Source organism: Styela clava, chromosome 9, assembly GCF_964204865.1.
Source record: "Styela clava chromosome 9, kaStyClav1.hap1.2, whole genome shotgun sequence".
Lineage (NCBI taxonomy): Eukaryota > Metazoa > Chordata > Ascidiacea > Stolidobranchia > Styelidae > Styela > Styela clava.
Window position 1 is genome coordinate 14,300,573 of NC_135258.1, and position 27,440 is coordinate 14,328,012.

General features: G+C 35.7%; 1 protein-coding gene and 1 long non-coding RNA gene across 3 annotated transcripts in view; one reads left to right on the forward strand and one right to left on the reverse strand.

The window, feature by feature from the left end:
- LOC120339671 (protein FAM184A-like) overlaps positions 1–13,193 on the forward strand; it is a 28,385-nt gene extending 15,192 nt beyond the window's left edge. Inside the window, exons 14-23 of one of the 2 annotated variants that reach the window (XM_078116044.1) lie at positions 279–419; positions 820–923; positions 1,224–1,345; positions 2,567–2,715; positions 3,310–3,427; positions 4,032–4,224; positions 4,585–4,702; positions 5,345–5,449; positions 5,816–6,039; positions 12,875–13,193. In XM_078116044.1, the coding sequence (XP_077972170.1) occupies positions 279–419; positions 820–923; positions 1,224–1,345; positions 2,567–2,715; positions 3,310–3,427; positions 4,032–4,224; positions 4,585–4,702; positions 5,345–5,449; positions 5,816–6,039; positions 12,875–13,178 (1,578 nt within the window). In that variant the 3' untranslated portion in view covers positions 13,179–13,193. Of the gene's footprint in view, positions 1–278; positions 420–819; positions 924–1,223; positions 1,346–2,566; positions 2,716–3,309; positions 3,428–4,031; positions 4,225–4,584; positions 4,703–5,344; positions 5,450–5,815; positions 6,040–8,531; positions 9,210–12,874 lie in introns of those variants that run through there. The other variant, XM_039407836.2, reaches the window with a different exon arrangement.
- Positions 13,194–18,633: 5,440 nt separating this feature from the next.
- Positions 18,634–20,386, reverse strand: LOC144427384 (uncharacterized). The gene is made up of 3 exons (XR_013477949.1): positions 20,314–20,386; positions 19,775–19,828; positions 18,634–19,067 (listed from the first exon to the last, which is right to left on the reverse strand). It is a non-coding gene; the product is annotated as an uncharacterized LOC144427384 (long non-coding RNA).
- Positions 20,387–27,440: the final 7,054 nt, after the last annotated feature.

The following is a 27,440-nucleotide window of genomic DNA, read 5'->3' on the forward strand; positions in this document are numbered from 1 at the left end:
ATATTTAATTATTGATGGACCAAGAGAGTGTTTTACAATTTTGTGCAATGGTTGCAATTCTGTCACTAATACTAAGGAGGTCATTTGGAAAATATTCTAGACCGAACATAACTTTTGTACAAAGCATCCTTTACTTCTCAAACTTTTGGGTATAATCATACACAAACAGAAGTTCGAGCAAACAAAACTAAATGTGTATTTTTATTTTTGTAGAAGCAATTAAGAAATTATAGGTTCCATTTGTTAAATTCTTATCATTCAATTTGAATTATTTTTAGATATCAGAACTGAAAAGTGCAATGGAGGAATTACAAAAAGATTCAGACAGAGCATTAGCTGAAGAAAAATCAAAATTTGTACAAAATGAAAGAGAATTACGACAAGCTGCAAATGATGCTGCAACAGAATATTCATCAAAGGTAGGGAGTTTTTATGATACTTATGACCAACTACTTAAAATTCGTGAGCAATTAGTCCAGTATAACAATGTAAGTTCATTTCTGTTGCAGTGGCATTGTGATTGCGTAAAAAGGGTAATTTTTCCATCACGCTACCTTATTAAGTTTTTACTCTCACAAACCAATGCGAAATTGGTTATACTTTATATACCGCATATATATTTTTCAGTATATGAATATTTTATTTGTAATATTGTTGTAAACTGCTTGTCTATTGACATCTGGATTTGGTCAAATGAAACTTCACATGAAATTTGCAATAATGTGATAGCAAGTCCTCTGGGCCAATCAATATATCCGTTTCAATCTATGCTGCAGTATATTTTGATGTATGGGAATTGTATTTTTATTTCCACTTCAGATCGCAAACATGGAAAATGCTCACAGATCGGAGATGACAACTCTTGAACACAAAAAAGAAGAAGAATTACGATCGTTGGAAGGAAGATTATTATCTCAATATAGGTAGAAAATAAATATATTACTGAACAATTTCAAAAAATTTAATTTCAGTATGAGACAAATTCTATGCACAAGAAATTCAAAATAAGTCTACCATGTTGATGAAATCTTAATTTCTGATTAAAAAAAAGTCACATTTGGCAAATTTGTTCAAACCAAGAAAAATTTTCACACTAAATATGTGCAATTAACCAATGCCATATAAAAACCTGTTTTTGTGTACATGAATCATTACATGACTGAATGTCCCATATAGGCCTAGCTTACCATCAAAATTGATTCAATATTTTTTTGCGTGTTTAGGGAGGAACAACAAACACAAATGCAAGCTCATAGATTAACTATTGAATCAATAAAAGAAAAATTAAATCGAGAACATGAAGAAGAATTAATAAGAAAAGAACAAGAAGGATTACAAGATTTAGGTGAGAATGATATGAAAAGAGAATAATCGTTCCGTTTTCATATGACATTTTACTTTTCCCCCGAACAAGGCTCTGTACAGCCACTGATCCATATGTAAGAAGGTGCTAACTCTATTTTTGAAGAATACTAATTGTTCCGGTATGGCAGCGGTTTCTAAACTTTATGTTCGTGCAATGCCAAATTATCAGGGTACTTACACGAAATAAAAATTGCTGCCCTTGAATAAAACTCATTTTTGCGATCTTTAATTATATGTACTTTATGCCTTTCAAAGTTAAAAACATGTAGCCTAAAGGGAAAAGGCAATGTCAACTCTTCTTCCGCATCTCTGCGTGATTGAATTACTAAAAAAATCATTCGTGTTCGCTAAACTCGGTTCGGCAGATAGTAAACTGCAACTCACGAAATTGCAGAAAGTAGTGTCTACCTCAGGGGTTCCCAAACCAGGGGTCGCGACCCCAAATTTGGTCGGAGTGATAAGTAGGTCATGGGGTCGCTGAGGTATGGTAGAGGATAGTTGTACAAAACATGTAAGATTTGACAAACCATGTAAAAATTCAGCAGTTTGTACCGTGGCTTATCATAAAACAGGCCCATAGGCATCGCTCTATGCTTATGCTATAGAAAATGTAGGTGCTTATTGTGACATCACTGTTTGGTTTTAGCTTATTTTACTTCATACCACCACATGACCAAAGTTCAGTGAAATAAGCTCTAAAGTTTCATGAAAAACATATATATTGACCTGGGGTCGCACTGGACACTTGAAAGTTGTCTTTGGGGTCGTCTTGAAAAAAGCTTGAGAACCCCTGGTCTACCTCTATTGTTACACAACTATAGAGGTAGACACTATGTAACAGAAAATAAACGACGTACAAAGGTAAAATGAGTTTCAATTTATTCATATACGCAGCATTTAAAATAAGAAACAATAAAACACTTATAATAAAAATAATATGTAAAATATTCAATCATATGTCTGTTGTGTTTAACACAATTCTGTTAATTTTCGGGGCGGACTTTGCAAATCACCCTTTAGGATCCGCTGCAGTACTGCATTGCCTGTCGGGGTTTATTATCTACTGGGAGGGGTGATGGGGCATTTGACTGCTTGTACAGGGCCTTGTTCAGATTCACTGCAAACTGTGTACTACCAATGGAAGTGTCGACATAGAATAGTAGAAGCTGCAATTCGTAAACTAAATCATAATTTTTTGCAGAGGAGATGCGATCTGAACTGACACATCAACATGCATATGCCATGGATGATGCAATGAGACAATTTGAACAAAAGTTAATGTCTGTGAGAGGGGAATTAGAAAGAGCGCTGGATGCAACAAGAAGACAAGAATCTGATTATTCTAGAAAGGTAATACTCCATTACTCAGTAATTAAGTTCATTTTTCAAGTAGGGTAGAATTGTCCTTTTTTATCTCCGGGGCAATGGGATGCCGAAAAGACGACTCAATCATAATTATGACTTAACATGGCCTACTGGTTGGTCACCAGTCCATGTCGGTCGGGTATGAGATTAGTTAGTCAGTTATTATTCATTTCAGATGCATGGACTTGATGGTTGAGAAAGCCGTAACTGACCATCGGTTATATGACCCACCCGATGACGACGAAGAGTCCAGCACTTGCTCACACATAATTATCCCTCACAGAATTTGCCCCCGAACTCACACAGGGTAAATAGAGGTGTTATGGCAAGATTCTTCCTAACAATGTGAACAAAAAGACTGTCTAATTCTGATAGACTTTGGTATATGATATACCTACTTATCATTCACTACAAATAGGTCTCTATAATCAAGCTGATACTATGTTTTAGGCGAAAAATGTTTCAGTCAATACATCCTTTCATCCAATACACTGTGGATGAAGTGGTGGGTACGGGGTACTCTCACTTTCACGTAATTGTCCGTTATTGTTCATAAATTGACCAATGTTATTTCCACAGATCAGTGGATTGGAAGATGATCTGAGTCAAAAAACATCTCTTTTAAATGACTTGCAACAAAGAGCAGAAAAACAAGGAAACGAAATAATAAGTCTAAATAAAGAAGTTGATTGTAAAGGTATAGTATTCAATATAACCAATTTCAATATTTTTTCATTTCAAACCATGTCAAAATTTTAAGTGATGTTCACCCAAGACATAAAATAACAATTCTGTTCTAGAATACCGTATTTCCCTACTATTAAGGCGCTTTTCTAGACCCAATTTTTTGGCCTGATTTAGAGGGGGGGGGCGTCTTATTAGGCGGCTATGCTTTCTATTTTTTTGAGGGTTGAGTATTCGCATCAAACATGATTTGTGTAAGCTTCATATCTGAGTTTATATATTTTTTAATGTATTCACAGCTGCCAAATTGTCTGCCAATCAAGATTATTTAATTGACTTTGTACTGTCAGCTGTTATCTGTGCTTTGACCTGGTTTTAACCATATAAAATTATTGATACATATTAGTGTTTGACTGACCAGCGAAGTAGCAATTTTTCTGCCAGATCTTATTGGAGGGCTATATGGAAAAAACCCTCTCTTTCAGTGCTAAAAAGAGGATTCGTCTTATTTGCTGAGTAGACTTATTTGCCGAGGAAATACCGTATATCTTATTGCCATTAAGCCTGATTTACTAATAATTTATACTTCAAAGATGACTTTTCAACTTTCTGATCAGGTCAAGAAATTCTTCGAATACGAAGCGAAGCTAATATTGAACTTCGACGACGAGAAGATGATTTGTCAAGAAAGTTTCAACGAGAGCAAGACAAAATGGAAGCCGAAAGTCTCAGACAGAAGCAAGCTTTAGTTGGGGAATTCAACAGGGCGACAGAAAGCTTGAAAGACAAAATATCATCTTTAAATATTGCGTAAGCTCGACTGAAAAAATTTTGCAAGTTCTTCATGCAAAACTGACAATTTGCACACACCCAAATTTGGGCCAGCGTCAGTGTTTTTTACTTGGTATTCAACTCATATAAAACTTTACTGTCGTTTAGAAAACAAAATTTTGTTCACTCAAATTAATGACTACAGAAATCTGAAATAATGCTGGAGCAAGATAGCAGTGACTTTGATTTGGCTGAATGTCAATCAAAAAAATATATTTTCTATCAGAGTGGCTTTTCCTTCCAAACCGTTATTAAAACCATGAAGAGATATGTCCTGGTATTTCACTCATATTTTCATAAGTAAGCACGGCTGTTAAATTCTCATCTTTTTTAATACAGATTACAAGAAGCAGAAGATAGATTTTCTAGACGAGAAAGCCGACCTGAAGATTTACGAACAATAAAAGAATTGAAACAACTTGTTCATGATAAAGAAGTTCAGATGCAAAAATTAATTGTAAATATTTTTAGAAATCTTTTTATCCCTGGATCGTATCATATTCCATCTTTTATAATTGTTATATTAAAAGTGAAATCTAGATGACCCAGTGGTTGACTCGAGACATAGATGATCCATGACTTGAATACCCAACACTGGTTTTATGGTTCGACAAACTAATAGACAGCCTATCTAGCCTATCTCACCTCAATTCTTGAATAGTTTTTTCTGTGCTGCTGTCACCATGGTTACTCATCTGACGGTGCCTAGATTTGTTTCATTGTAGTGAAACGAGCGATACTGATAATATCAGGTCGCTTAAACATATTCATAGTCCAAATTTTCATACTATGCAATGTTCCCCTTTTATTTACCCTAATATAATTTGATGTTAGGTGTCGCTACTCGATAACCAGTACTGGGGTATTGCTCCTTCTTTTACCCTGAAATACAATTTTTGACTTCATTCTGTATGTACAACAGGATGGTGAAAAGATGAAATACAGATTACTGAAATTTAGACAGGATAAATCACAATTTTATCAGTGTTGTCTGCTTTTTTGCTGTGATATTATGATTTACAATTTATCCGATTCATATCTCTTATGATGTTGCCTCTATTATTACTTTTTGTGGTTATTCTTCTTTATTATATTTCAGGATGATAAGAAATATTATCAACTTGAACTTGTAAACAGAGAAACAAACTTTAATAAAGTGTTCAGTACTTCACCTAATGTCGGTGTTCTTAATCCTTTAAACGTGGTAAGTAAGTAGTTTCTTAGTATGTCTGCATTTCAAGTTCCAGATATGATTTCACAACTAATTTGAGCAATTTGATGAATAAAAAACTGTAATTTTCTGCATCAAACCTTCTAATTTTATTTATGTATTTTTGCCACTGATCTATTTTTTTCGTCTACAGATGTCATCTAATTTTGACTTGGATTTGCCTCGTTATGAGCGAATTCCAGTATGGAAATAAATCGAATGATAAAACTTCTAAAAATGCTTTTTGACATGGATTGCACTCCTACTCCCTTAATGGAATGGATTGTAATTATCAAACAGACTCCACAATTTACCAAAAACGGCTTTTTGAAGAATAATAACATAAATTTATATTTTCAGCAACAAAAGAAAAAGGGAGATAAACCTCCACCTGTTCCGAGTCGATTTTCATCACAATATGTTAGTGTTCCGAATTTAAGTTCCATCGAATCAGCGTTATCACCTCCGAATAGACTTGGCCCGCTTCAAAACGGTTCTACGTCACCCAGTGCGAGTTCCACGAGCAGCAATTTTTCAAAAAACATGCGGCCGACACCTCCTACACAACCAAAGAAGTTTATTAGGTAGAATTATACTTGGTGATGGCATGCTGACTGTCTCACTGTTCTCTTTATAACAATCTCTACAATAATTTTCATGAATGCATTTGATCCTGTGTACTAACTTAATACCAAATCAACAACTAGAATTTCTCCCAAACTATTCCTTTGCTGTGACTAAATCTGAAATACTGATTTTATAACAAAGCAGCAAAAAAAATTTTTTTTTTGTTTTACCCGGTTATATTTGAGTGGGACACATCTATCGGGGTAAATTCACCTATTAGCAGTAATGGGATTCAAAATTTTAAAAACAGGTTCTCTTTTGTCTCAAACTCCTTAACAACGGGCTCCCTTATTTCAAAAAACGTATACATGTCAGGGGTCAGGTTCACAACACACGTAAGTATCTCTAGTTGTCGTGACAACCACAACCATTTTTGCATATGTCATTCCTAACCCCCACATGACGACGTCATTCATGAATTACGTCGCTACGATGTCACAGTAACGTAGTAATGCCCTCCAAACTATACTCACTGTCATCCGAGACTTGCAGACGATCACCTGAAATCGAGCAAGCTACTTCTCTCGTTTTCTCGTCGCAACGATCCCGATATGAGAGAGATCACTGGCATTAGTGAGTCCGTTATCGTCAGCGCATGCCATTTTGGGCGATTGTAGCTATACTTTGACAAGCTCTATGACCCGATTGTGACCTCGTAGTAACGTAATTTTTGGATGGCATAGCCAGGTCGGGGTTAGGAGTAACATATGTAAAAATGGTTGTACCACGCCAAATAGAAGTACTCACGTCGTGTAGTAAACATTCCCACATGCCACTACATAATCTACGATAACATATCACGCTTTCATAAATATAATATATAGAAGGTAAATATACAGACTAATTGAAACTGGGATAAGCTCAACTTCTGAAATTAACCAACAGTTAAAAAAATTTGCATTTGAATTCAACTGCATTCCATATCTTTATATAGCAATTAAAACAAGTTAGGATGTTCATATCAAAATATTTTAAGTCTTTTTAATTATATCATTAAAAGCTGTCAAGGTGTGATTTGATCATTTAAATTTTCAAATCATCATACCATGAGTTTCTTGTATAGTTTTTGTGTGATATCGCGACCAATTTATCATTTAATTCATCATACGATATACTTGCATGGTTTAACTTTTCTCTTATTGGGTATTTCCCACTGTGAATGATTTGTGATACTGAATGTTTTGGCATTTGACATTTTACACTTTCACTGTACACTAAAAAGACTTTATTTGTAATATTTCTATGTCAAAAATATCTTATATTGTACAGAATTATAATCTTTTTACCTTGCCTGTTGCTTCCACTTTGATAAATATTCCTAATGCTGTCAATTTTTTTCTTGTACCGTAAAATTTAAAATAATTTTTTAGTTAAAATTTATTTAATAAATGTATATCAAGCAAGATAAACACTGTTTCTCAAATCTAACTTGGTTATAGTTAGTCTTCCACTTTTTACCTTTAGTCAGGAAAATATTTATACTTGTTCAAGTATGGACTAATTAATTAATATTCAGACATGATTATTTTATTAAGATGATAATTTGAAAAGCAATTTTTCATCAAGGGGAAAGATATAAAATATAGAAAATTAAACATAATGTGTTAGGCATGGTGTTCTTCATTCTTTGCATGATTTTTTCTTGCATGTTTTACTTCGGTACTACTATTTTTTATTCACTTTTATTCCATTTTTTATAAAATAAATAAAATTCTATTCTCAAATGATTCATCGATTGTGTTAACTCATACTGCATGAAATTTTGTATATTTGTCAATCTTCCACATTGCCAATCGGGTCGTCCTAATCAAGAATCTTACAGCAGAATATTTCCATTGCTAGTGTTCAAGGTTGCATGTGTGCATTGACATTTAGTGGAACGTTGCGCAACGTGTCCGGAAAATTCACTGCAAGAGCATTTAGCTGTAAAACAAGTATTTGTGATAGCTTGAAAAATTGCTGAAAAGCATTTGGCTGTAGGTTTATAGGGTTGGGGGATGCTCTTAAATGCCAAATCTTTTTTGAAAAAAGGGACCTCAAAAACCCAACTGTTTTTAACACAAATACATGTTTTACAGCAAACTGTATTGCAGCGAATTTTCCTAGAACCATAATCCAAGTGTTCTATAACTAGATGGCCGAAACCTCTGTGTTTATCTGTGCCATTAACACTGGATAACGGAAGGCTTTTCATTCTCATCAATGTGGTATGATTTGATAATGTGGGGCTGTATATGATCTGAATCTTTTGGGAAAAGTTCCCTCTTTGGAAAAATACTTGCCAGAATAGATATCGTAGCCTCCATTACCAGGCCGGACTCGAGGTGCGTTTCAAATTCAATATTTGGTACTTGTACGTTATTTTGTGCTGCTTCCCTTGGATCGTCAGTTAGATCAGTAGCTATGTATAACTAATCGCCTGCGTGTTCATTTTTGTCCACATAAACAGGTCGAGACAGGAGCAACTACCTCAGTCACAAAAAGTACCCTTTGCCGAGAAAAAGACAAGTCCATTGGAAATAGACGACGACTTTTTCCCTCCCAGTAAAACTTTATCACAGTACAGACCCGATGATTTCGAAGGCAGTTTGCAAGAATTTGACAAAGAATGTGAATTGATCGAAACACGTTCTAGTCTTAGTAGTAGTTGTCAAAGCCTGAACAGTCTTGAAGAATTCAAGTCGCCCGTAAGAAAAGCAACCCTGCAGCGATCTAATACTTTACCGTTGAACACTTCACGAAACATTCCTTATCGACCAGCGAGCTGCAACGACGGGAGGTTGGACGACGATGACTTATTCCCTAACTTGGATGACATCATAGAAAACGTCTGGAACAGGAAAGACGCCGTTACACGACTTCGATCAAGTTTCTCTGCTTCTCTTCCTAGTCACTATTCAAGAACTGCGTCTAAAATACCTTCCTATGCAACCTCTGTCAACTTCAAACTGTCATAACTTTACATGAGGAAAATGTATTCGAGATATAAATTATTGTTTGTCGATTCCCTGCTTGTTTTGTATAAATAATAAAATGAATGATATATCATTACGCAAAAACATGAAATTTTATTGAATTTATTGACATTATTAAATTTTACAAAATATATACGTTTCCCTCTTTCAGCTTGCTTACGCATGAGACTTTTGGGGCGTTAACATATTAGTTGTCACGGGAGAAATATTTTCATTCAATAACCAGAAATGTACTTTACATAATATATAATAATAAGAATATAAATATTCTGGTACTGCTGGTATATAATCCGTATGGTATTTGCTAGGCCAGTGGCACACAAACTGGGGTACTCAACCCGAAAAAAGATACCCATATAATTTTAGGGCAGTTTCCAGGTTTTCATTGACGTAACAGTTTACTTTGTAATTGTCATATTTCCGCCACTTGGCAAAAAAAACGTGTTCGCATATAGTTAGCAGCATACATTGTTACATCACAATTTAGTTGGTCTCGCAGGTAGTAGAGACATGTAGTCTTCATTATTATAGCTGCAATGAAGCTTAATCTTCTGTAAAATGAAACCTATTGAGATGAAAGCTATCTAGAGTCGGTTTTATAATTCGGTTCCGTGCAATTCAAGACTCAAAATCGACTTCGCAACTACAGATGTTTTTGTGTTTGTCTCCAACAGCAATATGCCACGCTTTCCATGACGCCATTAACATTTTTAATTCAATGTCATTCAACTTATTCTTCGTAATGGCATTCATTAAAACAAAATATTGAGTCAGGCTTATAATTGACGATGATATAGAATTCCTAGGTTTGATATCGCAGAAACAGTGACACCCTTCTCACTGAGATTAAATCAAGATGTTGTTCTTGTATTTATAAATTCCTATGTTTTTGCTGCTATTAAATTTGATAAAATGCACGCTTGGAATTTTATTTTTAATGTTAGGGGAAATTGAGCTTATGGTAATTCAATTTTTGGGGAGCACGTATTCGGAGCTTTTCAGTTTGTGAAAATCAGGGGGTGGCAACATTTATCTAATTGTGGGCCAAAAATCGAATCTACAACGCGGACAGAAATGATTTTCCTCAGAGAAACCCTTTCCATTTGGCATTGATAGAATGTTGCTACTCGACATATTGTCTCAATTTCTCAAATATATTTTAACATACGAACCAACTAGCTCCTGGCCCGTGCCGTAGTCACTGTTTGGACTGGGGCACAAAAAATAGCGATAAGTTTCAATCGTTAAATTTTTTAATAGAATAATTTCGTATCGGAAATAACTGAGACTCGTATTTCCACACAAATAATAACGTATATACATGTATCTCATTTAAATAACAGTCCTTATAAATTGTCAACTAACTATCAAGGGAGGCGCATTTTAAACTTTGCCATGGGCGCCATAGATTCGCCCTTGCTAGGGGTAGAAAAATTGCATTTTTTTATCGAATATTTTCAACGAATACGGAATAGTTCTAATCTACAATCGACCAGGACGTGGCGGGTCGATAATATATCCAGAAATTAAAATTAATCAAAGGTAACTCCTAGCATATCGTGGGGTATCTGTGGATGCCTGCATAGGGTCTTGTTCGAAGCGACAAGTGTTGAATAAGCATCATATGAAAAAAAATCGTCTGATTTTGTTATAATCGCTGTATGTTTGGTCAGCGTGATTTTTCCTGCTGTCCACACCATAACGTCGGTACAATATCTTTCTGCCAATTATATTTTTTTCTCCAATAATGTAGCATATTAAATATAGTCTGAAATAAAAATTTATCTAGATTATTATATTGCTGTAGTGGTAAAAGGTTAATGCGACAAACAGCATGTTCCATCATTTTTTTGTTGTTTCGCTATTTTCTTACGTCACCTAGACATGTGATTCCTAATAACAAATGAAAAAGCATCTTCATTTTGCGGTCTCCTCCACCCTCTTTGTTTCTTTATTATAATCACACGTTTTCATAATCACGCTACGTCAAAAGCTGTCTGCGCTCAGGCGGTCTTTTCGAATTTGACGCCGTCAGGTGAGCACTGATTTCATGTTTGTGAATTTTTGGGTTTAATGGTTTATGTGCATACCTGTGTCGCTAATTTTTTCTTAATCCAGCGCTCGTATCTTCAGCCATTTTTCATATCTATACTAATGCAGTTAAACTAAGTTTAGACCAACAATTAATGACTCAAATATCTACAAAGTGGAATTGAGGTTACAAGTTCTGAACTTGGTGAGAAGAATCTAAATCGGAAGATGCAATGATATAATTAGAGATCAACTTATTCCGTCAGTTAGGCCATAGTATAGAACTAACAGATTCTTGATATGTGATTATTGAACCAAAGACGACGGCGTAAACAAATGCACGCAATCTAGAGCAAGAAAATGTGCAAGTTAGAACAAGTAAGAAACTTTGTATTAAATTTATGCCTTTGATAGATTCCGAATATATATACGAATTGGCCTATTTTTGCTTTTTATCTTATTCAGCCTATATATTGCATCTTAGCTATATCATATATTTCAGATCGTGTTCATGCAAACTGACTGAACGTAAACAAGCTGCGAATGTTGACATCGGCAACTGCTTGAGCGGGACAAAAAAAACTACGGTTAAACAAATATTCATTAAATTATGGATTACAGTTAGGCCATAATATAGCACGAGATTGAATTGAGAGTATACTTGTGTTGAATCAAAGACCCCTGGGAAGATATGCCTGTGCAATGATGTTTGGACCATTTCATAAATAAGATCTACATCATTGATGAATTAAAAACTCAACAGAGATGCGGTTGTCTTGGGATGTTCCGGATATAGTACAGGTGAATGGGTGATATTATTTTCTTAATTTTTTTTTAAATCATTTCAACGGTCACTTCTTTTGTTCCCTGTTTGATCAAGGATTTATAAGGTAACTGTTAATTTATTTACATTTATAAGGGCACAACCGCATGGCAATATAGTATAAAATCCTGGTCAAACCAAGTGTTAGGACTCCATCAGTGTTATTGTATTGCCTTCTTATATTACCCTTAATGTGAATCTGATTACATATCGTCACGCTAATAACCGAATTGCCTAGGTCATTTTTGGCGATTTTGAGTTTTTTATAAAATAGGTATTTATGTAATACTGCGCACCTGTCTGTTCACTCAAATTTTATTTTAAGAATTCCGAAACCCATAAAAATGGAGATTTAGTATGACATGCACATTTGTGCGATTGTTTCGTCATAATGAATTATCATTGTTACCGCAGGAGTATTGTGACGTCGCAAAGACAAAACAACCTCAGCGAAGTATTTTCGAGTTTTTGCATCTCTGATTCTAGATTAGCGCGTATTAATTTGAATTTATACTACAGTATAGGAAGACGTGCACTTGTGATATTCACTGTCCCCAATTTACCAATGGTCCAATGGTTGGCTTTTATATTGGGTGCATTGCTGTTTTATTCTTTATATTTAATCTTAGTCTTATTTCGGTGGGTGTGCAGAACGTGTTATATTGATGAGAACTACATTCGTTTTTGGAATGTTTAGTTTTCAGGATTGGTGCATATATTAAAGTTGCAAAATGTTGTAAGTCATAGAGACATTTCTGCCTAAGTCGCAGTGCGCCATTATGACGTCACTTAACTGCGTCATATAAATCAACTTAAATCCGTCTACGATTAAAAAATTGAACCATGGCAAATTCTTGACTCTCAATGGCATAACAATATCATTAGGAAGTTTTTTACGTTTTTCTCAAAACTGCTAAAAATGACTTACGCAATTCGGTTATTTATTTTTGTCCACATAAACAGGTCGAGACAGGAGCAACTACCTCAGTCACAAAAAGTACCCTCTGCCGAGAAAAAGACAAGTCCATTGGAAATAGACAACCTCTGCGAAGTATTTTCGAGTTTTTGCATCTCGGATTCTAGCTTGGCGCGTATTAATTTGAATTTATACTACAGTATAGGAAGACGTGCACTTGTGATATTCACTGTCCGAGTCCAATTTACCAATGGTACAATGGTTGGCTTTTACTTTGGGTGCATTGCTGTTTTATTCTTTATATTTAATCTTAGTCTTATTTCGGTGGGTGTGCAGAACGTGTTATATTGATGAGAACTACATTCGTTTTTGGAATGTTTAGTTTTCAGGACTGGTGCATATATTAAAGTTGCAAAATGTTGTAAGTCATAGACACATTTCTGCCTAAGTCGCAGTGCGCCATTATGACGTCACTTAACTGCGTCATACAAATTAACTTAAATCCGGCTACGATTAAAAAAATTGAACCATGGCAAATTATTGACTCTCAATGGCATAACAATATCATTAGGAAGTTTTTTACGTTTTTCTCAAAACTGCTAAAAATGACCCACGCAATTCAGTTATTAGCGTGACGATATGGAGGTTTTATACTACTGGGCTCTTGCGCTGAAAAACGTATATTTGTTGTAAGTGCATTCAGATTTACATTTTGAATAGTCTTCCAATTATTCGGCTGTTTGGCAAATTTATTTATTCCAACGGCATTGGCTTCATTTACAGCTTTCTCGTTTCTTTGCAGGCGATTTATATGTTTTTACAGTTATATGTTTACTAATGCAGTTAGACTAATATTAGGCCTAAAATTAATGATCTGGGGTGGAATTGGATCACTAATTCTGGAATTGTTCGCATCGGGATCTGCTGGAGGAAATGAGGTTGAATTAACATTTATCCAGTTGAGTATAAAATACTAGATTGGTTTTGATGAATGCGCATCTGCTGTCCAGGTTGAAGTCGTTTCATTTTTTGTAACTTTCGTATTTTGTAAAACCAATACCCTTGTAAGATTTCCGTCAACCATTGCGACTGTTTTTGTTAATGAAGGCAATAAGTAAATAAATAAAAACTCTATTACGCAATAAGTAATTCACCTTCGTAAGAAGTATGCCAGGTCCTATTTTTTTGTCTCGTATAGCAATTAAAATTGCGTTTTCTACAACTTAAATTACCATTCAATTTTCTGTTGCAGTAATATGCGCGTGGAGACAAAAATGCATAGGAAACCAATCTTCGGCGTAACTGTATAGGGGTTTCTATCAACACAACCATTAAACATTCTTAGCCCATGTGGCGGCTGATGGGTAATTACTGGTTATTTGCTTCAATATTATTGGACACAAAGTGTACTTAAGGATTCGTTATGTTATTATATTTTTCGTGTTCATTTCCTTGTTAGTATCTTGTTGAACAAATCGCTTTTATCATTAACTACTGGACGAGTTACTTTAATATGTTTAGAGGGGTAAATATTGTGTTTTCCGCTGAAAATCTATTACCGGTAACTTTATATATTTAAAAAAAAAATTGTGGGCTCATTTTTTCGCGATGACGTCGTTAAAATAAAAACTGCGAACCTTGTGGTCTGCTGGGACAAATTGCATCCCCGTACTACTACGTTTTGGCTTCCGTGTCCATATATTGAGCGTCGCTCTCGTTATAAGTTATTCGGGTAATTTAACGTAATTTGCTAGGCTGCTGCTTGGTCCATAATGTCTCTCTTATAAACTTTGTTAGCGGTTGTTCACGAGATTTTTGTTTTATTTTAGAAATCTAAAATCGATTATGGAATTCATTCAATGGAAAAGAATAACCGTTTTCATTTGTGGATCAAGGCGAGTGCTTTCTGATGCGTCATAAATATAAATATATTATTTGCGTTCGAATACGTGTCTTGCAACAGCAATTTCAAAATTTGTCTTTTCAAAAACAACATCTAACACAGTCAGAATCCGATGTTCTTGTTTGTGTTACACAAATTAGACGTGTGAAATTAGTCTTTAAATGCATTTATTGGAAGCTGAAAGCTGTTTGTGAAATTAATGTAGAACTTCCGCTGCGTCTGGGACGAAAACAAGTAAGTTAAATTAAACAATTTGAAGAAAATTGAAACTTCCTATAAAAAACTAAATCAAATGCAGGGAGGAATTTTTTCTCTAAGAAGAATTTTGTTCAGATCAATTACTAATATTCTTTTTGGACCTCCTGAAGTATGCGCACCAAGATGGCGTACAACCTGAACTCGGGTAGGGTTCAGGTTGTGCGACATCTTGATGCGCATACTTCAGGATTATTATTACTATTACAATTACTAGTACAATTATTATTGCTATGATGGTTATTTATGTATGCATAAAATACTTGAATTTTACAAAAGCGTGAGTGCGCATGATCCATTAAGTACAATTAAAGTAGGTTTTATGCATAGTGAGGGGGGAATATAGAATTCCAAAATAGACGATGAAGTTTTAACGAAAAAAAAATAAAACCGCTTCTCTAAAATTACTCTTGTTGTGCAGTTCTCGCGTTTAATGAATAGAAGTAATTCACACTCAATTCAATTGCTATCATTTATTTCGAGCCGTAGCATCGTTTATGTATGGAAGTAATCGTCTCTTTGATAAGTGAAAGAAGAATGCTAACCAGCAGTTAGGTTACTTCGCTGCTCTAGCTGAAATCATGAAGGAATATTTTAGTTTCGCCACTTCCTAACTTGTATTTTATTATTTAGGTTATGCCATGAATACAAGTATAAGCGAATCAAGAGTTTGGTTGAAGTAAGTAATAATCTTTCCATAATAGTCTTTCTATATTATCTCAGAGGATAGGATAGGAAAGCCGTGAAACGATCATGTGAAGACCACGGTCTCTCGTCCTCTTACCTGTACCAGTTCATGTCGGATATGGGAATAGTTAACCTGTTATTATTAGTTTTGGATGTATGAACTTGATGGCGGAGGCAGCTATAGCCGACAACCTAATAGGAGTTAGCAATCTTCATTCACATAATTTGACTCCACATGATTTAAATCTCTACAAAAGTTTTTGAAGGTGCCGTGAAAATTCATGTCATAACGCTAAGCACCATGTGACCCCCTCCAGGCCGGAGTATTCCTTAAAAGACGTATAAAACAATATGGCTCGAACCAGTGGCGGCGCGTCAATAGGGCCAACCGGGGCAATGCCCCGGTTGTTTTTTCGATATAATAAAAAATATTCGAAAAATACCTCAATATCGGTTGCACAGACTGTCTACACTAGCCATATTCTCCCGACATGGTTCATTTTTCGCTCGCAAAGCCTTCGCCGAACGTCGACGGGGCGACGCCGATTTTGCCCCGGTTGCTCATTGTATATCGTATTCTCTCTTTTATCTTCCACTCGCCGCGTTTGTCTCGTTTGTTTTCTGTTTCTTTTACTAAATCATCGGGGCCGATCGGGGCTAGCCCCGAAATTATGACGACACAATGCCGACGTTTCTTACAACAACGTGTTGACATATTCACGCTTTCCTTCTCGTTCGTTGGTTGCTTGAAGAGTTGATAGTTTCCTCGCCTTCGTTTTTGTCGCTTGTTTCGCTATTTGAATCCGTTAGAGACCTTTAGTCCATTTGCTTTCGAGTTTCCACATTCCTTTTGAGCTCCTCACTTCTTTCCGGCTTCCCATTTCTTAGCCTTAGACCTCATAATGAATAAGGTTGATGCACTACTTCGCACTCCGTTTTCGCCAAATTTTACCCCATGATAAACGTGGGCAAATTGGAAAATGAATTGCGATGTATATACACCAATCAAACTTTTTTGAACATCACATCAACTTGCGCGCTCTATGGGTTCCTCATGGATAACACTCTAGTAACTACCTTTGCGGCGTCTGCAAAATTTCTGGACATCATTTTGACGACGCCTATTTCTTCCGCCGACGCAGAGCGAACATTCAGCACGCTGAGGCGTATTAAAACGTATCTCAGAAACACAATGAAGCAAGATAAATTAAATTCCTTGGCTGTTTTATCCATTCACAGAGACGTTATTTCTGGGATGCATGACTTTAATCAGCGCGTTATTGAGCATTTTACTTCCAAGAAACCGCGGCGTGTTGCATATATGTTCAAGCAGTAGAAGTCTAGCAGCATATATATCTATGAGTGAGCGACGCATGTCCTTATCTTTGCATTGCCTTTCCTTTCTTCATAGTAACGTTTTAAACCTTATTTTAGGTTTTGTCTGCTTTCCCGAAGTTTCTGTTAATATGTCATTGTATTTATCTGGGTAAATATTGCCTTTCCTTTTGAAAGAGGTTTCAAAATAAATGTCTATATTTATTAATCCCTTGACTTGGACCGGTTTTAAAGACACTTTCTTATCGTTAAAAATTGTCGCTTTTGTCGATTGGTTGCTACCGATGGAATGGTTTTTATACTCATAAAATGATGGGAGAACTTACAGCGCTCATCCTATCCCCGTAGATTGGGGTGACTTGGTCCCGCAGTAGCTTGCCCCGGTTGTCAAAATGACCACGCGCCGCCACTGGCTCAAACTATGCTTCTATCGGAACAAGCATGATCTGACTCCAACAGGCTTTGTCAAATGAAACTAAAATACGTATGACTAATATATGCAAAGATTGTTAGCCCTTTCGTGTCCATATCTTTGAGCATCGCTCTCTTGTTGTATAATTTAAAACTAATTTTATATGTCTTTTTGAACATCAAAATCCTTCTCATCTGCGTTGTCCTGTCCTACGTTGAATCTATTCTTATATTTCAGTTGCGTTCTGGATTGAAAGGCCAAGGAAGAGATTCACGGCGACAGAAATAAATGGCTTGATGGTCCTTCAAAATTATATAAATCGAATATTTTAATTTTTCCTTAACACTAACCTTAGTTTGTCGTATATTAAAGCCTGCCCCAGCAGTGGCGTATCTGCGTGAAAGTTCAAAATGCGCCCCTTCAGATAGTTCAAAATGCGCCCCTTTGATTTTACTGAAATTTTCACCAACTGTTTGTTGCTTTGGGATACTTAGTTATTACTTTAAAGTAAGTTTGTTTTCAAAGTGAGGTTTCGCCCATTGTGCGCTCTTATTCAAATGGCGCCCATGACTGGGGGCAGGCACAGTGACCCTCATGCCTAAATAATGTCACTGAGCCCTGAGCCCAGGTATCACCCAGAAATTCACAATTCATTTCGCGCCTGATCATGGCAGAAAAGCTCGATATCTCAATGTTGCTATATTTAAACAATCTGTCCCTGCATTCCCATTAATGTCTAATAACTTTATCCACTCATATTTTCTTTTGGCGACTAGATGAGTTTTTCGGGTGATTAGGCCTTTATTATAGTCCTTCATTTCGGAGATCGCCTTTTGAAAATCGGCATGTTTGGAAAGCCGACCCAGATAAGCCAAGGCTCTCTCGATATATTTTTGTCCATTTATCCTCTTACTTAAAAAGATAAGGTAAGGATTCAGGAGCAAAGGTGTACGAAGTGTGGCGGGATTCTGCGTGTTTTACAGTGACTGACGTCACCAGTTTTATGACGTCGCTGGGGCGCGCTGGCGCCGTTGATATTCCTTTAGTTTTTTTGTTCATGGTGACCAAAGTTTGAATCCCGCGAACTTACTGTCCCGTATCAATTTCGTGTCGTCATTAATTAGATTACGCAGATATCTAAAATATTAAGGAAGCTCTTACTTGTAAGAAGATAAGTGACTCGGAATCCAGACTCGGAGCCAGCATAGAAAGTATTCTCATCAGTTATACTTATTTAATACACATTAATTCAAAATAAAAAAGGAATCAAACTGCCTAAGTTATGTGTTAAAATAACACAATCTGCTTGGAAGAGTAGCGCAAGCGCGAAGTTTCAAATGCCATTTTTCAGTCCAATTAGTAGACAATTAACACTGATATAATTATACCAAATCAGGAGTGACCCATTGCGGGTCCCAAGAGTGTTACTCGTATTTATAGATGGCAGTCTATCGCTCGCCGATCCATATATTCACCCCACGGCAGATGACCAACGTGGGCCACGGGTACCGGTTTGCTTAATTCAATTGAAAATGAAAATAAAGATTGTACGATTCTAAAACACTCGCTATCAATATAAATAAAACTGCCATTCTACGTCTGCTTGATTCAATATGAATATTTTCTTTTTCCTCCGCCCAGAACGTACCTAAAATTGAGAAAAAAGGTTCGAAACGATTTTAATACTGATAAATTCTGGACTAAAATTACGACGCCGATTAAATATTCTTCCACAACAATTGTGACTACAACATTCTTGGAATTAAGTAACACTTTGACAAAGGATCACTTGGGACAGCGAAAATTGACAGCATTCGACTCCTGACCAGACAGCCGTGAGTTGAATGAAAATGGGACAAGCGTGTTCAATGGGATTTTAAGACGTTATAACTCATTATTCAATACAATAAATTTATGAAATATTTCAGGTCATTCTCATTTTGAGTCGTCAGACAAGCCGACCAAAGCGTGTGATATCTCAACTGGCAGCAAACAACATAAAAAGCTATATTGATTTCATTTTAGATATGATACTCCCGCAGTATGTTAGTTAGAACGTAGTATGTGTACCAGGTGAGTTATGCCATAATTTTAGGTACAAATACTACGAGAGTCACTTGGCTAGTTCCCGAACTCGTAATAGAACTGAAATAAAGAAAATTGGAATAAAACTATAGGCTAATCCCAACCTGGTACGCATACTTCAGGAGTACCAACAAATTACAGCTTGGCTAATATACTTGAAATTCAGAATTGCAGCTAGAATTGGACATTAAATATATCGATAAAAATACTGATTGGATAATTTTTACTATATTTTACACCTTTATAAGAAGACATTGAATAATTACTGACTTTATCCCGATTTGTAGGATTGATTTCGCCCTGATTCGCTGTTCCGGGCAGAATCTGAATGATGAGTTAAAAAAAAATGCAGAATTTTTTACAAGAATATTGACTATTCACATATATGTGGCTATTTGACGAAGTGCGCTGTTATGAGTGATGGGCACACGGCTGTTCTCTTCCCAGGGAGTTATTGATAAAACATGGACAACTCGGCGAACTGACCGAGTGATAGATTCTATGTTTTCAGTAATTTATATGTTTCGGGGACTTAAAATAAAAGTCTCTATACAATCATGGGACCTCTTGAAGTATGCGCACCAAGATGGCGCACAACTTGACCTCAGGTCGTGTACCAGGTTAGGATTCAGGTTGTGCGACATCCTGGTGCGCATACCTCAGGAGTACCCAATCGTGTTTAAATATGAAATTTGAATAGCTTCTTAGTAATCGAAATTCGACTCAATTATGAAATCAGCAAGTATTCAAAAATGCCCAGCTTTAGTAGTTAAGACGCAGTAGAATATTTACATCGAATTAGAACTCACCAAATGCAACTCTCTCCCGAGACTAGTCCATGGAAGTTGGTGAAACCTCACACTACCACGCCCTGAACTGAAACGTGGCACGCGCGCCAAATAGTTTTCAAAGGTCAAAAGAGGAGAAAAAGGGAAATATTAAAAAGAGAACCAAGAAAAAAGGAGTTGGCGTTTATAATAAAGAAACTGGAATCTCATTCACACTCTGATCAGTGATCAATGATTAGGTAGGGATATTATTGTTTACTATCATGCTTAACGCACGATCACACATGACTTGGAGAAAAAGAACGTAGATTTTATTTGGGATGTAACTGAGAAGATTTCTCAAGCAATTATTTGTTTGTTTATTATGTTGTGTTATTCTGAATACGCTCAGACCCAACGTGCTTGAACAATGCTTGAAGAGTCATAATGGGGCTTTAGTGACCTATCCGGAGCGCCCCTTCGCAGGGTGGGTGATTATATTCGGAATTGATGAGGTGATTGTATTACCGAAAATCGCCTATGAATCTTATGCTCCATATGTTCAAATGGTCGAATGAACTTAACTTCATGTTGTCCAACCTCCGCGATATCTTCAGTAATTAGATACGTAAGTTTGGTAATTGTGTAGGTATACATAACCAAAAATGATACTTTTATTTTAATATTATTAATATTTTTTGCCACTCTCATACCTATTTAAGCAATGTCCTTTACCCAAACAGAATTTAATATCTGGGTCTCGGTCACTTTATATTAGAATTTGACTATAGTAATCTTTACTCATACGTCACAATGCACATACGCCACTGATTTGCATTTCACTAAGTATCTCCGAAGTAAAATCAGTATGATAACTCATCTATACCGCGCAGTTCAGTTCGATGTGTTGGGCAAAAATCATTAGACCACAAATCAAATCGGGTCGAAGGTCATCTGAGCCTCGAGTTGAGTCTTAGTCCGACGCCGAGTTTATCATTTAGTTAGGTCACACAGGCGATTAGTTCGTGACGAGTCTCGGGTATCTGACCCGATTATCCTTTGAAAGACTCTTTTGACCTGCCAACAAATACTGGCGCTCCAGAAGTATGTGTACCAATATGGAGGGAACTAATTTTGTTCGCCTACTTTACATCAAGTTGCGTAAAGAAACGGAAGCCAATAGACAGGGGTATATTCACTTGGCTAACACAGACAGATTTCGCCTCGATTCGCTGTTTTGGGTAGAATCTGAATGATAATAAAAAAATGCAGCATTTTTTTACAAGAATAATAACTATTCACATATAAGTGGTAATTTTAAGGAGTGCGCTGTTATGGGTGATGGACACACGGCTGTTCTCTTCCCAGATAGCCTTCGCCCTTCGTCTCCATACATTTGAGCATTGCTATCTTGATTATTCAAAATCTCATTTCGCATTCGTATGCCTGCTATGTGAAGCATTTGGTGCAACATTTTTTGGCGCAAGACGGAAGAAAGATAATAGCAGTATAGAATTGTTTTTCAGCGTTTACAATTGTAACACGCAACAATATAGGGATGTAAAAAGTTAACAGAACTGTAATAAGTTCGTAGAAAGAATTATTTAATGTTGCAGTTTTACTCAACTACATTGGTATAATCACAAAATCATAACTTTGTTTATGCAGAATAAATTAAGGTCACGATCGTTCAAATTGAAGCTAAACAACAATGGAGAATGCGAAATTTAGTTCAACAGTTGGTTGTTAGTGATGCGATCTCATTATTCAAAAGTACACATTGTACAAACACGAACTAACAGTTCAGGTATTTATTCTTTAGGTTAATATACGCCATTTTTTCCATGGGTATATTTTTCACGAAATAAAAAAAATACGCAACCCACCTGTTCATTCACATCAATCAATCGTCACTCGACCATCAGCAGTAACAATATCTACTACCTTCGCAAAGCCCTGTAATCGGATAAAAAATTAGAAAACCTTTGCTTTATAAATCAAGTTATAATAAAACTTTATAAACTTCAGATTTTGTAACAATTTAGATCATCCACCTACCTTTCCATTTACATCAATCAGTCTTCAATCGACCATCAATATAATATGTCGGTAGATTCTTAACTCATTCACTTTTGAGCCCGTAATTTGAAAATGATAGTTATGACTTACTGTTTAGCTAATTTACCTGAAAATCTACATAAAAAAGGCGATGATACAGAATTATGCGAAACAGGAAAAATATAAGCAATAACACTTTACCCCCGGATTACAATTTACTGCAAATTTGACCAAAAAGCAAGACTTGACCCATAAAGAATAACGTTGCAAAAACATCTAAATTAATACATTCGAAAGGTATATAAGAAAAGACACAATAACGCAACGCTGAAATGAATATAAATTTGGGCACGAAACTCATGTTTAACATTGTCATCGCAATTCCAGGTATTTGTTGTAGCAATCGAGCAAATAAAAAACAAAATACAAATTCGTGTAAGCAAGAAATAAAAGATTGCAAAAATGATATTCATTATATAATAAACTATTTATGCAAAAGCTATATTAATTGATTGAATTGATGAAGTCATTTTTTATTGAAAATCGCCTTCGAATCTTATGCTACGTCTGTTGAAATGGTCGACATCCAGAACTTCACTTCATGTTGTCCAAACTGCGTAATATTTTTCACAATTTGATACAAAAGCTTTGTAATTGTGTAGGTGTAGTTACTTTAGCGCGACAATATTTTTTGCTAATAAATATTGAAACAATACAGGGTGTCCATTGCAATTTCAATTTTGTTATGAAGTCAGTTCTTAATATATCTTAACCTGTTTTTTTTTTTTAATTAATAATTGCTCAAGTATTTTACGGCAAAATCAATAAATAGCGTTGGTAAATTTCTCTTTTCAGTTTGAAAACTTTATGGACACCCTATATATCATTTAACCCAACGTTTCCCAAACTTTTTTGGTCACGCAACACTTACGATATTTATCTCGACTCGCGAACACCAAAAAATAAAGGGTGAAATTGATAAAGAAAAATGATGTAATGCAGCGATTTCCAAAGGGTATCCAACTATATACATCACACCGTAACTATTATTCGACACTTATTGGTTTTGCTTCAAATGTTGAAAACAATTTCATTTTAAAATTAGGAAAATTTCAGATTAGCAAATTCAGATGCTTGGTAAAAAACCCACGCCAACGCTACGGCAAGTAATATAAATAAAGGGAATCAACCCATTCAAACTTAGTAGGTTTACTTAAAGCACAGAATCTAAAGTCTTGCATAATTAAATAACATTTGATGCCGTAGTTTTAAATTCAGATCAATTTGAAATGAAAAAAGTAATCAAGCAAGCGCACATTTTTCATCAAAGAAATAAAATTTCACAAAAAGGCACATTTTTAAGAACATTTCCATAATGAACTGTTCCGGTATTCTCAAAAACACTAATAGTGACAACAAACATATATATAGCCGTACATTGGCACAAAAATTTAAATTTCCCAGAAAGAGAGCAGCACGAAATAAATATAAAAGTTCGCTGATGCAAAGGTGGACGAAATTTTAAGAAAGCAAAAATGGAAAGCAAAAAGCCTCGTGGCGAAACTAAATTTAAACTAAACCGAAACTAAACCGTAGTTTGCCCATGGTTGTTCTCGAGCAATATTTCATTATACTAACCCAGTGGTTCCCAACCAGGGTGCCGCGGCACATTAGTGTGCCGCAAAAAGATTTTGATTTTTTAATTTATTTCAAGAGATTCCAATTTCCAATCCCTTGAATTCCACAAGAATTACCCCACGGCTCTCGCTAACAAACAGAATCGTCAAATTTGAAGAGTATATTGCGCACCAACACCGTTTCGTAAAATTGAAAATGTCAAACAAGGTAACAAATTATTGTGAGAAATTGTTTCCAAATTTGACCAAGGAATTATTATTTGACTAGTAGAATTGCCAATATTGCCGATTTATTGGATTATTATTTAAACTCAAAATTACATTCAGAATTCTCGCAATGACGGAAATAGCTCACCAACATTAGAATGCCTAGCATTCTGGATGCCCGTTGTATGTGTATTAAAAAAAACGATATTCGACAATTTGTTAAAAATATTGTAATTATTCGATTCGATAAAAAATTTCTATTTTTCCCAACCTTGCGATCTGTAATCATGCCAGTAATCTGGCAAAACGCGTGGTAGCACAAACACTGATGCAATGAAATTTATTAATAAAACCTTTATTAAATTTAGTATATTGCACTATTTCACAAAAGCGTGGTGGAATCGACGATTATATTTCATATCTAGAACACAGAAACGGTTATTTTTCGGATATAGTTTCTGCGGTCTGAAAAGTCGAATAAGCGTTTCGACATAGTTAATGCTACGATCTTTGCCATCAAATTATGCTTGGGCCTTTCACGAAATTCATAACGTGAAAAGATTCGTCCATCGGTGAAAATTGTTAGAACAACTTTAAACCTATTTAGTGTTTTTAACGATAATAATTCATTGTTGTAATAAAGTTCGGTTTGTTTGCCTCTTTCATTTCTTTCGCTAGTGGCGAGAATTACACCATTGGATGATTTTGGGAATGGGAGAAACATATTAAATTGTAACAAAAATGAAATAGGTTGTGCAAAAGTGAGAATACCTGTGATAATAATAAGGCGTAACATGAAACGGGAAAGGACGAAAAAACCAAAGCGTACGTCATGTATTACCCGTGCGGCTGCGCATCTTTCACAATAATGTGAGGTGCTCCGAAGGTGGATCTCGTGTACATTATTGTAAGTAGGAAAAACAGTTAAAATATCGGTAACTATTAACCATCCATTTTATACAGGATATGTTGTATTAACAAGAATAGAATTTCCCTTATCTGATCTTCTATGTTTTTTTTATTATTTTATACCTAAATGGCTTCAAGAGTAATAAATGTTCCTGTTTTGTGATAGATGTGCCGCGGCATAAAAAAAGGTTGGGAACCACTGCAGTAACCCAACAAATTTTAATGCAGGTAAAATCTGTCTCAGTACAAATCCTACAGTATAGAGCTCGCTGAGTGTCAATTGTGGCTTATATTTTATATAAATACCAGTTGCGGGCCTAAGTCTTGTTCGCGGGGGAACTTGCATTTTAAAAACTTCAAAAATAACTCATATAAATATCACCTTTTACTGGAAATCGCATGTCATCTTGGCGATGGGCAAGTTGTGGTCTCCAGCGTCTGTTCCGGACGGAGGTTGTTGCAGAAGAGCCTGTGGCGAAACAAAAACGACTTTTCCAACCGGATCAGTCGTTTCTAAAGATGTTATCAAAATTCTTTATTCAGAAACATGGGACATGGAGAGGAAATATAATATGAGAAAATTTTTAATTTAAACGGTGGCTATTATACATCCATGAAAACTTTAAATGCTGAATGCTGTTGGCTGCGCAAATGTATTTGTAGTAAATTCAAACCAGCCATTTTATACTCGAGACAATTGACGTTCACTAATTAACCTGGATCAGCCGAATTAAGTTGAAAGTCTCGGGAAATTATCGGAGAGGATCCATTGTACATTCCGAAGTCCCTCGTCTGCTTCGTCTCACAATTTGTGGGACCCTGTACTATGGCCTAATATGCAACGGGGAAAAGCTCAAGTCTCATTCAAAAATGTGCTCCATGTGACCGATTTAATTTAGAAGGCATTGAAGCTTATTCCCCAGAATGACGAATAAAACCTATCGCCCTATATCTAACTAATAATACATAATTCAGTGCAGTGTTAAGCCTAACCGAGACCCATCTTTATCTAATTTGGTCGGTCAAAGGAGCAAATTTTGTCTAATTTCAAAGATTGTGATTAGATTTCCCTATTTCGAATATTAGTCGTAGCAAATCGTCCACAAATTATTACCGTGTGGATCGATACGTGAGAATGATGCTAAATAAAAGTCCAATCGGCAATTTATACTGAAGAATATATGCATCATGTGCACGCCCATAAAGAACAGATCATCATTAAAAATCTTTTGAAATCTTAAATTCCTATCACCCGCCGGACTGAGTTGTTCTTAGGTAAACTTTTCTAAAAAGAGCCATCCAAACATCTAGTCTAGATTCGTCTGTCGAACCCTATCTATAACCATTCCTTGCTGACTAACTAATAAACCGACAGAGATATACAGATATACAATGCCACGCAGGATAGAAAAAAAATCAAAAGTATAGTAGTGAAATATTTTACCATTTACAAAACAATGACAACAAAGATTGAAACACTATGCAAACCGAAAGATCTGGGAGGATTGGAGGATATGATACAGTGGACATGGGCCTATATTTGTAAAATGCATATACGCCATGAAGGCCTTTGAATATTTTAAATGTAGAACCGAAGACGATCAAAGAATGTATAATGCATATATGAAGTATAATATTGGACATCAGATGAGTAATTATCTCACAATGAATATGAGAAACAATATAGCACATGGAAGTATCCCACATGAAAACTACAAAAGCATTATGGAATTTCTAAAAAAATACAACCTTAAAAACTGAAGATGTAAAGAATGGTGAACACAAAGTTTTATATAATGTCATTGTACGCAATATGTGTGCCCAAGAATTGAGAATGTTATATCCTGTAAACCTGAAGAGTGCCTATGAAAGTGTACACCATATGTGATGTCTCGGGTATTACCAAATCACCAGTAGACAGAAATATTACAATTTATTATACGGCAAAGTCAGACGTTAGTATAACACAGCTTAACGCTGGACCAGCGTTTCCCAATCCGAGTCCGCGGTCTCAAATGAGTCTGGACAAAATATGGAGGACTTGCACGGGTCACGTGACATTGTTACTGGACGGCAATAAAACAAAAACGTCCATTTGGCTCCTGTCAGTTGCAAGTCGGATTATACGTTTGCGTTTTGTTTGGCTGTTGAAAATGGTTATTTCGTTGTTCTGTTGGCTGTACGTATAGTATAGACAACGAAATGGATCTTCAGTATTATTCCACTGATTTCAAAAGATCCTGAACGTCGCGCAATGTAGATATCATCTATTGCCTATTGGCAGAACTGCTTGGTGTCAAGTCCAGAAGCCATCTTACTTGTGTTTCACTGTTTGCGGACAGCACTTCGTTGATGGTG